Genomic DNA, 13619 nt, shown 5'->3' on the forward strand with positions numbered 1-13619 from the left:
AGAAATCAATGTTTTGGATGAAAAATTCAGTCTTAGTTTAAATCTGAGGCCTAACTCAAAAAATTTATAGTATCAAGCCTGTTAAATACCGAAGTGAGTTTGTTTCCAAGGGGCCTGAATATTCACTAATAACATTCAATAATAAGGCTACCTTGTTCTTTCAGGCTTCTCTTAGTCTGTGGCTGTCAGGTATCATCTGAATATGTTTGATTTAGTTAGGAACAGCATGATGGTTAGAAAAAGGGTAGAAGGAAGACCCCAGTCAGACAGAGGCTAAGAAAATAACTTTGGCATTCATAAAAGTGCCACTTGTTCATCCTCTTTTGCTCGACTGAGATTGTAGTGCTCCTATCAGAAGGAAACAAGAATAACCCAGCAGCCTGGTCACTGCTAAGTCAGCCATGGCCCCACAAAGTTGCTGGAACTGAAGTAAAAGAGTCCTCAAACATTAATTTTCCATTCGTACAAGAACTCATCTGAACTGTGCAATTGTCCCAGACTTCTAGTCTGAGTTGATCCCTAAAATGAGCATTAACTGGAAGCACAATTTCCATCAGCCTTAGAAATAATGCTGAAGGAGGAACCTGTTTTACTTCAGCCCCTCAAGCATCTCTTGTCACAGCATTTAATCCATTTCTCAGACTCTTCAAATATATCCCTGTATAGGCCTCTACTTCAGCATTAGTCCTATCTCACATCCTAACCCCAAAATGAAAATGCAAATATAAAGATGTACCTGTCATCAATAAAGGTGTGAATATTTAAAATTATATTTTTCCCTTAACCCCTTTCTCCCCAGGCATATCCTTAAGATCCAATTAAATAAAAGATCACAAGGCTCTAATGTCAAATGTCACTGTGGGCTCATAACTTCTTACTGCTCCACAGACTTAAGTTATGAATAGATGCCTGGAGTGGTCCAGATTCATTCCAAGCCAGAGAAGGAGACATAAACTAAAGAATATGGACAAGCAGGGATTTACTGTTTGATTTTTCTCTCTTCTTTTGTTTTCTTTTATTTTCTCTAATTTTCTTCCTTTCCTTTATGTAAAGCAATAGCTTAAAGCTATAGCCCATGTAATTGAAATATAAACTTCACCCTAACCTAACTTGAACCCTAGCTATCATCAGACCTATACCACACCATATCAAAGAAAGAAGCTTAACATAACAAAAAGCTCACCTTTGACAGCCAGGAATTATCCACATTCCTCAGCCTTTGCCCTCTTTCTTTACAATATCTAATAGATAGATAAAGATATAGATATAGATATATAGATATAGATATAGATAGATGGATATATATAGATATAGATATAGATGTAGATGTAGATATAGATATATAGATATAGATATATAGATATAGATTAGATATAGATATAGATATAGATAGATACAGATATAGATATAGATATAGATATATAGATGTATATGTATATATAAAGACTAAGTCTATGAATAGGCTTAAGTTTCAGAAAATAGAAGCTGATTAGCTAAAGGGTATCTTTCTAAAGATACAAACTGTCTAAGCCAGGAACAGATTTTTAGTTTGCATCTCCTAGAGCTATTCACTTTGGAGTTGAAGGCACTTTCCTTGAGGAAAGGATATTCTTAAATTAAAATTGTGGTTCTTGTTCAGTTAAAGGTGATGCACTTTTCTGCCACATAGCTGAGATTTTACTTCAAGGTTTAATTCAGAACTATTGCCCAGTGCTATCAGATGAAGCAGCAAGAGGCTGGAGCCACCACCCATTCTCACAAGAGATCTCCAGCAATTATGTATTTATGGAACTCTGCTTCAGCACAGTCCCTGAACACATACTTAGCACTAGACTTTTCCAACCTTCTAGTTGCCAAAATAAAGTGAACTCATATAAAGAGGCACCTGTCCTTAACTTAAAATGTAATCTACTCCTACAAAAAAAAACCCAAAACTAAACAAAACAAAAAAATCTACCTTTTGACTATTTTATGCAGTAACCCTAACCTTAACCCTGTTCCTGAAGTAAACTACCAAAATCCGTCCACCAAGACCTATACCCTAACAAGGCCTAGTACTGGTCGTGGCATCTAGAATTTAAGCTGACCACATTGCTCACAAAGTACTAAATCATGAATGTTTTATACAAGTCATTCTGAACATGAGGAAGAAAATACTTCATAGGAGTCCACACTTACAAATTCTCTTTGTAATTTTTTTTGCATGTGGAAAAACTGCTAACTTATTTCTGTAAGCTGTAAGTGTGTGCATGTGTGTATGTATGTATGTGTCTGTGTGTGTATGAAATCTGTTTTCTCTATCAGAGGTAGTCCCTATTTTCACCACTTCCCACTGGAAATGCAATAAACTACAGAATTTTAAAATAAGGTGCAGGCAAAATAACACCTCTGCTTGAAACCAATTTTCTATCATCCGTCCATTTCTCACAGTTAGCAACAAGTGCTATATACACCTCACTCCAAATAACTGGCATTACACTCTTTCCAGCCTAAAATTACTGTGAAATATTAGATGTAAATTTGCAAAAATGCTTTGGTGCTACATGCCAAGCAATTCCAGCTTCAGTGGGATTTCTGGGTACTCACTGACAGCATATAAAAAACATAATGCAGTCCTCGGGTGAGGCTGTGCATGGAGGGGTTTGTCTCAACTGCCGTAGTGAGACACCAGCGCCTTTTCCCCATACCTCCATGCACTTGTGCTTTTATGGGGAAGGAGAAGATGTCCATCTTGGAACAAATCTCTGTGACTTGCAGCCAAGTGTAAAGCTAACAAGCACTGCTGTCAGATCTGTGGGGAGCTCCATGCCTTCTTCACACAGCTGCTGTGGGACTGGTGCTTACAGCAGCAAAGCCGGCATGGGTCTGTTTCGGAAGGAAGTCTGCTTGGTACTTTCTGGAGCTTAAGTCTGATGTATAAAGAAGAGAGCATGTGAAGATTTTTGTTTGTCGTGTTAACGTTACAACATCTGTCATCTGCTTAAAGCTAATTAGTTGCTGAAAACTTTACATCTAACATAGGAGACAAGGATCCTGTTAATGTGCTGTTCAAAGGATATACTGTAAATCCAGTTTATCACATGGCTATTGCCGCATAAATTATGTTAACTTTGTGTATAGACAAGTATATCTGATTCATGGCAAAACCTTTTTTTATTGCCATGAATTTCTGTTCAGTTGCTTGTTTTTTACTTGTTAATGAACATCAAAAGATTCAATTATTTTGCAGAGGGGCTCTAATGGAAGTTAAGCAAAATGGAAGTTAATCAGTTTTTGTTTTAATCCAAAACATACAAACAATATATGTTTCTACATACAACTTACAGCCATGTTTGGAAAATGTAGCAAGGCAAACATGGTTGATACCTATATACTATGGCAGAAATCCAATATTCATCTACTGTTCATATTGCAAGAAAATGAGATCATTAAGGTCAGAAAGAACAGCTGCTTTAATTATAACACCCCGATAGATCATAACAAAATTTTCATCATCTCACACAAATTCTAAGAACATACCCCAAGGATTCATTTCTATCATCCTGCTTTTTCTTGGGAAGGAGATTACATAAGTACACTCCAAAGCACTGGCTGCTTTGAGAAGCTGTGTAAAATAATTTTACCCCAAGCTCAATAATACAATGGCAACTATTATTAATCTAACTTTTTTAAGTCTTTATTCCTCTTTGTGTGGTGGCAGCAGTAGGAGAAGATATTTTTGACAACTGGGAAGCAGCCCAGCAGGCTTCACAGTGCTGCTGCCACACATCTCCCCAGACTCCTGCTGAGGAGTGCTCAGTATCCATACCTACAGCTGGCAGTGCTGGTCTGCCTGAGGAACCCAAAGGTATCCCTTCTTTAAGGGAATGGCTGCTTTGTGTTTTAACAGATGCTATGCTTCTGGTAGCCGAGAGATTAGAGGGACCATTCAACATTGAATCAGTCATGGATCCTATTGATGTCAAGATTTCTGAAGCCATCATGAACATGCAAGAGAACAGCATGCAGGTGTCAGCAAAGGTACTGTGTCACTCATGCCTTCTCTGTTGTTGAATGTCACAAGTGGGGGGAAAAAATATCTCCACCAATTTTTCTGTCTAGACTTTAAGAAAGATTGTCCAGACCACCAGAAATTACTTTTGCTTGTTCAACAGTTCACCACACTGGCTTTGAATTCCTCACTAAACTAGTTAAACAAGCTTGAATTTTGCAAAAGGAAGTGGAAGGGGGAAAGCAACCATTTATTAAACTTCAAAGTAACAACGGTAAGAGATTTAAGGAAAATAGAGTGTTCTAAAAACCAGTGGTAATTCTGTAAGCATTATCCTGCAGAGTATACTTGTTAACTTCCACTCGTGTCTCATCTGTGATTCTACATATTAACTTGTAAACACATTTTGATTTATCTAGGTCAGACTGAGCACAATGTGTTTGAGGTGAATACACAAAATGTTCCATTTGACCTCCATTAATAGCCACTCTAGGGAAATACTACATTGGCCGGTTTCTGATTACCAGACCTCAGTTTGATAGAGTTTTGTCTGGATTCTGACACAAAGATAAACAGAGCTAATGATACCGACTGCCTCTTTTCCATTTTTAATGTGTGTGTATATACACAGGTCACCACCACCTCCCAACCCCCTGTAAATAAGATCCTTCAAATTCAGTAGCAGGTGCTATTGAACCAATAGTCAACAATTAATGGCTTTGCCTTAATATTCATCAGTGCACTGTGGCTGAAATTCTAAAGTTAACAGTTTGCCAAGCTATCTGCATTAGGAGCTTCTATCTCCCATTTAACTCCCAGTAGTCAGCTGTTGGCCAGACTGCCATCTAAGTCAGTAATTTTCCATTGCTTGGAAGGAAGCTGCTATAGCTGGGAAAAAAAGTGGGGACAAAAAGCAGGAGCCTGAGGTTCACATTCTTCCTGTCAACCCAAAATTAAATGCTTTTTATGGCCCCAGTGCTGCAGGTTGCTAAGAATTTCCTTCAATATGCCTTTTGCTTTCAACCTGTGTGATGTTCCTTGGATTTTAAAAGCAGTCTGCATCCTGCAGGATGAGACTTTATTCTGGCACCAGTGATCAAAGTGTTTAACAGCCAAATTCTCTCAAATATTTTGGGAATTAAAGGTCAGCTTCAGCAAACTCAGCCCTTACCTCAAAAAAGAAACAAAAAATATTTTCGCTTAAAACTCCCCCCCAGGCCCAGGTGTATTTTGTTTTCCCTTTTACTTGTTTAGTTTTCACAGTTTATCCATTAGCTGGAAAGCTGCATCCCCTGCCAGAGTCCAATATTGTTTTGGCATGAGCTCATCTCACTACTAGTTTGTAGCAGAGCAGACTGTTTCTCCTCTCCCTCACAAATATTTTATTTGCTGTAAAGATTAATAGCAATGCCATTTACAATGCAAAAGTTTTTCCTCTAGGAGAAATCTTAGACAATATTTTTTTTAATCTTGTAGAACAGAAATTATATCAGTAAAATTTATTTCATTATATTTTCATAGATAATAGAGCTGTCTATCCTTGAGGGACCTTTGTATATTCTCTGTAGACATTATTCTCATGAAATGTGATTTCCTTCATCTCCTAGGTTAAAGCCATCTTTTTTTATGTAACAGGGAAATGCTTTACCCTTAAAATAAGGCAAAGGCCTTGGGTATAGTGCTGTCCTCTTCTATGCCAGGTCAGACTTGCAGAGATGATATACAAGCAGACTTTGAATCTGTCCTCTGCCATCTAATGCTTCCCCCTTATATATGTTGACCACTTAGAGTTTCAGTAGAAATGACAAACACCTCACCAGATGTAGTAGGGTGCATGGAATGCAATTGCAGACCTAATGTGGGAGAAAAGTCACTCTTGTCAATTAATTTGAGATGCCACTAAAGCAGGGTATTGAAATCATGATATTTTCTATTTTCTCATTCTTCAGACCATTTTGTACCTTTTATTTGACTGCATCTACTAAAAAATGTGGTGACTAGGAATCATAGCTATTTTTCCACAAGTCAATCAGTGCCTTGTTACAGTGGAAAAATGATGATGCACTAATAATGCTGTGCCTGCAACACCCACATACACATAGATTGTTTTTCACCGCTGACATGCAGCCTTTTCTATCTAAAAACCTGGTTGATATCTGAGAGAAGACTCTATGCTCTATTCAGTAGAATTTTTGGCCATGTTATATAATGTTTTTTCTTTTCAAAGGAGTGGAAAAAATGAAAACAAAAGATTTCTTCCTCAAGGAGCTCTCACTTACTTCATTCTCTTTGTAGGCAGAAGACCCAGAGTTTTGGATTATCCAAACTCCAGCACTCCTGTTTCAAATAGTTATATAAAATTGCCCTATTCCAAAAGTCCAGGAAAAAGCCAATGACTTAACAATTAATCAGAGCAGAAAGTCAAGGCTTATTGCTTGAATTCACTCCTTGTCTTTCGTTTCCTTAGAAGACACAAATCCTCTGTCTTCCTCTTTTGATAGCTGCATGTCAACACTGAGACAGAATTATAGAGATACCACATGTACCTCTTCTTTCTTTGTCCTGCTGACCAAGGACATTCAAGCTCAGACACATTCTAGTATCTCTCACTACATAAAATGGAGCATCTCTATTCCTAGGCCATTAACTTTTCTTGTTTGTGTGATGATTACAGTCATTTCTTCTAGCACATTTCACATTAAACATGTGCTAGTATTATGTCAAACTCCTGCAATTCGTTCTGAGGCTGCAATCTTTCTCTATTTTCTTGGTATTTCTCAGCAGTTTATATTCAGCACTGTCCAGGAAGTCTTATCACAAATCTCTAGGCTTCTTGGCTGCTCACCTTGCACAACTGTCCCTTAATGACAGCCACATAAGGTCCTTATTCTGCCTCTGGAAAAGTGCCATTCCTGACAGCTGTGACAACTGGAGATGCTTGTCAAAAAAGAGCAACGGTATAGAAAGTCACACCCCAAGGCCCAAGGCCTTTCTGCTGGAAGGATCTATGTGCTCTGAATACGCCCCAAGTTTCCCTTCTCTAAGAGAAGACAAGGACTGCTGATCATCAAAACCAGTTTCCACAGATTCATCATCTAACACCTGCAGCCATTCTTATAGAGTACCTTCCACAAGCCACATCACAGAGTGCAAAACAATCAGCCTGGGCTGCCTGAGATGCCTCCCAAGACATCAGTACCTCTTAAGAATAGGCCTTGCAGCCTGGATCTACCCAGACTAATGTTCCCTGAAGGTCGCCTCTGGCAGAAGTCATGGTGCAGTAGATTTACCTTGGATTTCTGCTTGTAATAGCAGAGACAGGATATCCTCTTTATTGAAATCTCTTCATTATTCTCCAGTGACATCTTTTTGGTATTTGAACAATATAGTGCCAAATTCAGTGTTCAGAAATATGTTGATTATTTCTCAGGCAAAATTTTTACATTTTGTGCATTGTTTCCCAAGGTTCAGCTCATATCCCAGGCTTAGTCATAGCATACATTTACCTTATTCTCATTCTCATTCTCCCTGAGGTAATTCACGTAGTCATATTCAGAGTCATAACACATAAATACTCAATCTTGGACAAAACAAGCATGTTTTGAGAGCCTTCACAATTTTCCCACAAAGCTGTCAGTACCAACACCTTTGGTTCTTGCTTCAAGTCAAAAAGTAAATGCTACATCTGCTCCATTTTAAAAACATGAATGTTTACTAGTTGATATTGGCAGAGATTACTCATTCACAAGTGGAGGAAAACTCAGAAAAACAACACAAAATATGTTAAAACATCATTTTTTTTCAAAATGGAGAAATTTCCTAATCTGATTGCATCAGCGTAATCATGTCTTCATTGCTGCTCAAAACACAACATATTGAACTGTTTTCTGCAATGGTCTGGTCCTATACAAGTATGTTAGACTGCTGGAAGAGTCATTTGGCTGCCATGACCAGATTTTTCCACTTCCATATAGTCTGTCCCATAACAGAGTTTCCTCTTAGTAAGTCTTAAATCTGCTTTTATCTGAGTTGATGGATGTGCCATTTTAACCTATAAATATATGTTCCTTCTCAGCAATTACTTCAGCTAAATGGATGAATGAGCTCCATGACATAGCAGACTACCTTTGCATTATTTATAAGATATCTTCACAGGACTACATCCAAGGTTCTTCTTAAAATAGTCCACAAATTTCATACTAAGAAAACCTCTTCATTTATCTGTGTTCTTTACAGAGCTCTGTGCAGGAAAAATATAATGGCATTTCAGGTAAAAAAATCAATGCTATTCTATCTGAAGAGTCAATGGAGCAGAATCATATAGAGACACTCAACTGGAAACACTGAGCACTAGCACACAGCTAAATAACAGTATGACCCAAGGCTTCCCAGAGAACAAACTACAGCTTCTACAAAAATTCAAAACTTCAAATTCTCCTGGGAAAGGGGCTGTTTTTTCTACAGTATCTACATCCTAGTCCTGAAGTAGATACTTCCATTTAGTCAGCTCAAGAGATTTAATTCTTCACTGGCTCTGTTGACTTATTCTCATGGCTTGGTTCATATCCCTGACCTCAGAGATTTGGTCCATTTGAGCTTTAACAGCATTTCAGTGGGGAATGGTTTTATGTTATAAAATCTTAACAGGCATCTCAGATATCCAAGAACATCCCAAATGACTCTAGGTGCTGATGAGAGAGAAACAGAAGGAAGCTTTTGATCTCCCCTATCTTAGATGTATAGCTTAAATGTAGACACATATACAATACCAACTTAACTTAGCTTTCTTAATTTCAAATGGAATCTATTCTCTAAATTCAGATGAAATGGACTGCACCAATTATATATAAAATACAATTTTTTAGAGAGTGGGTTTATACTACCAATTTACAGCATGTGTAATGAAACACCTGAATATTTTTCCAGAAATTGTTCAATACCTCTGAGTAGCATTGTAAAGAAAGTATTTCATGTGCTTCTTCTTAGGAAGCATTTGTTAATATCAGTTATGATCTTTACATTTTGTGTTCTGTCAATACCAGGATGCAAATTTTAAAATGTCTCTTTTGCACTCAAAATTCAGTTACTGAATATGGTATCCTTACTGCATTTCTGTTAGGTCATTTAAAATGCAAGTTATTTCTTTTTCTGTGATATAAATATTACTGTCTAGTTTCCATCTCTGTTATTGTCTGACTGTATGTAAATGTGTTTGTATAAAAGCACTTGCTGCAACTATTTGTATGAAGATAAATGCCACAAAGTCTCTGTTGGGTTTTTTTCAGTACATCATACAAAAGATGTAATATAAATTATGTAGACTTGCAGTTGTACCACATGGTCATACAAGTAGCTTAACAATCACACACTGGGACTTTTAAGGAGACATTCCCTCACTTTCCTTTCTCCTGAGAATCTAGTTGTATGTTCTGGATAATTGTCACTTGCTTTGTAGGCAAATACCCAGTTGCTTAATTGAGTAAATGGGATTTTATAGATATCTAAATAAACAATTATGTTTTCAGTGCATAACTTATCTCGAATCAGAAGAATTAAGTAAACTTTTGTAAGTACAATTCATGCACTTAACGTATAGATTTTACCGTTTAAGTTGTACAGTATCCTACACAATCATGTACAAATTTTGAATATCAATCTTAGTTAAATTTTCTTCACAGAGGAAAAATAAGATTCTCTCCTGATGAAAGGTTTAGAGCTTTACAAGCTAAAATATTTTTTCTTGGTTGATTAAATTAATTTATTGTCCAATAGTCCTCAGGACTAGGGAGGCTTGAAACTCTTAGATATTCTCAAACCAGACCAAACAGTATTCCACTCATAAATTAAAAATCCCAATGGCCATACAACAGCTGACTTGCTGGACTTTGAGCCAAAGCAGACCTGATGATTGGACAAATATTTAGTATGAATCAGATCCTTTCAGCAAATTTTAAATCATTTGGGGCCTCTAAATTAACATCAGGAAACCTGAGAGCCAATTTAATGTACCCTGAAAGGAGCAGAAGTTGCACCAGAGATTTGGGTCACTCTTCCAGCATTCCACTCTTCCAGGTTGCAGTCCTTCAGGCACAGCCTGCTCCAGTGGTGGGTCCCTTCTCAGGGTCACAGGTCCTACCAGCAAACCTGCTCCAGTGTGGGCTCCTCTCTCCACAGTCTGCAGGATCCTGCTCCATCACAGCCTCCTCTCAGGCACCCACCTGCTCTGGTGTGGGTGTCTTCCACGGGCTGCAGGTGGATCTCTGTATCCCCAGGGACATCCATGGGCTGCAGGATCACAGCTGCCTCCCCACAGGCTGCAGGGGAATCTCAGCTCTGGCACCTGCAGCGCCTCCTGCCCCTCCTTCTGCACTGACCTTGGTGTCTGCAGGGCTCTTCCTCTCACATGCTCTCACCCCACTCTTCTCTGGCCACAATTACATCTGCACAATAACTTTTTTTTTCCTTCTTAACTATGTTATCACAGAGGTATCACTGTCACTTCCAATCAGCCCAGCCTTGGCCAGCAGAGTCTGTCCTGGAGCTGGCTGGCATTGGTTCTGCTGGACATGGGGGAAGCTGCTGGCAGCTTCTCACAGAAGTTGTATTTCCCCCACTACCAAAACCTGGCCACAGAAACCAATATAGCCACACAAAAAGGAGTAATTTGGTCCTACAATCAAAACACAGCATTTGCATGGTTTTCACACCCACAAAGCTCATTCAAAAAGTCTGTGTATGGCATTAGGGTTTTGTATAATCTGTTTTATGAGAAATTCTGACATTCAATTATTTTTCTTTCGAATGGAGGCAAAATGTTGAAACAGTCAAAATACAATGGTCACAAAACCAGAAGAGTGATTCTAAAACTGAAAAAGTTGATGTGAAGGCAAACACTAGGATTCTACTTCATGAGAGCACTTGAAAATTTTAATTCAGTGGATTTTCTACCTCTTTTTGGATGTGCAGCTTGTGCAAAAATGCCTCTGGGAAATATTCGTGATATGCAGTAGTCAAAAATGTCTCAGTGTCCTTTAGTACCAACCAGATGCACAACACTGAAACTTTTTTCCATATGGAAATATATGAAGAATTTAATAACTGCAAACATTATTTTCTATACCCACAAAACAACACACTAGCAGAAAATAATTATCAGTGTTGCCCATTCAGTCTGCCTCACCCTTTTTCTAGGGAGAGATTGGTAGGGAATAAGAAAGTTATCCAGTTACAAGACTATTTCATCATTGACCTTTTCTCTAAGACTACAAATAAGATTGCAAAGTACAAAGAGCTGTAGGTAGGGATTATGGATGACCTGTGATTCTGGGTAAACACTGCATTTTAACAAAACTGAAAGCAGCTATCAGCTATGTCTGGCCACAAAGGACATCCTTTTGTGCATTCTTCTTCCTGGAAAAACAGCAATTAAGATGCTTTCAGGTGTTAATTTGTCATAATAATCACCTATTTAAATTAAGGGGGATTTAAGGTCCCTATATGTTTCTGTACCTTCATCAAGTGATTAATAATGCTAAATTATTAACCTGAGTTTTAATGTAGGCCAAGCACTCAATTCACTAGTATAAAAATGTCAATCAAACTTTGTTTCAAGTATACAAAAGAAAGAATAAAGAGGTTAAAATATGGCCTTTTTTCATTATTTTCATATAACCAACATATAACCAAGAATGTCTTTTTTCAGGTTTTCCAAGGATGTGGCCAACCTAAACCAGCACCTGCCCTGAGATCTTCCCGTTCTGTCCCTGAAAACTTCAATACCCGGTTTAGACCATATAACCCAGAGGAGCGACCTACAACTGCTGCTGGCACAAGTTTGGATAGGCTGGTAAGGCAAAATATATTCCATTTTCAGATTAGTACAAAAGGCTTGGCTATATGCTAGGAGGTGGTCATCTCCTGATTTAATAATTTTATAATCAGTCTTTATAGTTTGTTTGCCAGCTGTTGCAGCATTCAGTAAAGCTTTTTTTCTCCACTGGAAATGGTATAGATTTTCATTGTAGGACAGCAGTATGGCTCAGTTTCTATGTATTAGACTTGTTAGAAGAGAATAAACTCTTTCCTAGAGGCCAGAAACCACAAAAGCCTTTGCAGGTACTTTACAGTATAAATTATGTATCAAAAATGGTCTACAACAATATTTTATATTTTTTATTTTATAAAAAAGTTATGTATTAAAGCCATTTTTATCACCTCGTTCTTTAACTTACACACTGCAAAGGCACCTTGATTTGTTTCACTTCTTTACTTAATTATAAAATTACCACGCTTTTATTTCCATCCATCTCAACAATTGACTTTAATCAGCTAAAACTTCAGTGATCATTAATCTTGCTTTACTTATTCAATCATTTTGGAAAAACAATACTTTAACATAAGATTATTTGCTTTGCTACCGATCATCAGATTCACATTTCAGACTTCAATGTTCCTGCTATTTATACATCTATAGACTTATAGAGAGATAATTACTACAGCTGTTAGTATCATCCCAGCAATCATCTGTAGGTAAAACCAATGAGCAAAACTGAAGAGTTTCTGATTTAAAAAAAAGCAGTATCACGTGCCCTTAGCTAATTCCTGCACATTTGCAGAGCACTGATCTGTCTTGCCAAAGGGAGTACCCAAATATACCAATGCAGATGAGGACCCGGGTATCTTCTTGATGCCATCATTCATCAAATTCATATGATGGTGGCAGTAGTTTTTCACAGTGCCGAGTCTTTCCAATCACTTCCGCCTATGTTGTCCTCTATGTACTCTATTTTGTCAATTTTCATGGCAACTCAATAGGAAAATAACATGGCATTTCTGGTAAAGACATAGGATTACCCCACAGCAAAAAGCAACATCTATTTGTTCTCCATACTCCTGGAAATATTGTAGCCTAGTTATCCTAAAAGGAGAAGCAGAGAAGATTCTTACCTCCACTGTAGATCCAACCACAGCAGGATCATAGTGCAGTGCAACATCTCAGGCTAAAACTCTGACTAGCAATACTCAATCTATATTAGATGGGATCTTAATTTTACCCTTTCACTTTAGACTCAGAGAACCAGTCCTTCTGCATTGCTTGGAGCAGAGGCCTGGATCTTAATGTAGAATTGGCCAAGGTGAAGTGAAAGGTCACCAAATCCTTTAGGTTTTAATCACACTTTGTCAAATCTAAAGGTTGTGAACATCTAAAGGTTGTGAAATAGGATGAAGAACATAAAAAGGAAGGGGCTGGAAGCACAGCTCAGCTTGGATTAATCTGATTATGTAAGAACAGTTCAAGCATTTTTGTAATGAAAAAGGAAGGTTTAAGTTGCGTTACATATTGACATAATACTCCTGAACACATTAATATCCTTCTTAAAACAGTAACTTGTAAAATACTGAGCAGCACACTGAATGAAGCAGAGATATTTCCTATGCTGCCAGCCTTTAAAGGCTGAAACTAATCAAAGTTGCCAATGCAGATCATTCTTTATGACTTCTAGACCTCTAGAAAGGGGAACATATCTCCATATGATTTAACTAGTCTTTTTCATGCATTATTTCAGGAAACAAAACAAGGAGTTTAGTATTACTGCTGTTAATTAAAAAAATCTTCAAATCAAATTCC

At 37.7% G+C, this 13619-nt stretch overlaps 1 protein-coding gene across 2 annotated transcripts in view; it reads left to right on the top strand.

The window, feature by feature from the left end:
• Positions 1-13619, top strand: part of GPC6 (glypican 6) — a 718299-nt gene that overhangs the window by 647018 nt on the left and 57662 nt on the right. For both annotated transcript variants that reach the window (XM_068182446.1, XM_068182447.1), the window contains exons 5-6: positions 3890-4020; positions 11694-11837. In XM_068182446.1, coding sequence (XP_068038547.1) covers positions 3890-4020; positions 11694-11837 — 275 coding nt within the window. The remainder of the gene's footprint in view (positions 1-3889; positions 4021-11693; positions 11838-13619) is intronic.

This window comes from Anomalospiza imberbis, chromosome 2 (genome assembly GCF_031753505.1).
Source record: "Anomalospiza imberbis isolate Cuckoo-Finch-1a 21T00152 chromosome 2, ASM3175350v1, whole genome shotgun sequence".
In the NCBI taxonomy this organism is placed as follows: Eukaryota; Metazoa; Chordata; class Aves; order Passeriformes; family Viduidae; genus Anomalospiza; species Anomalospiza imberbis.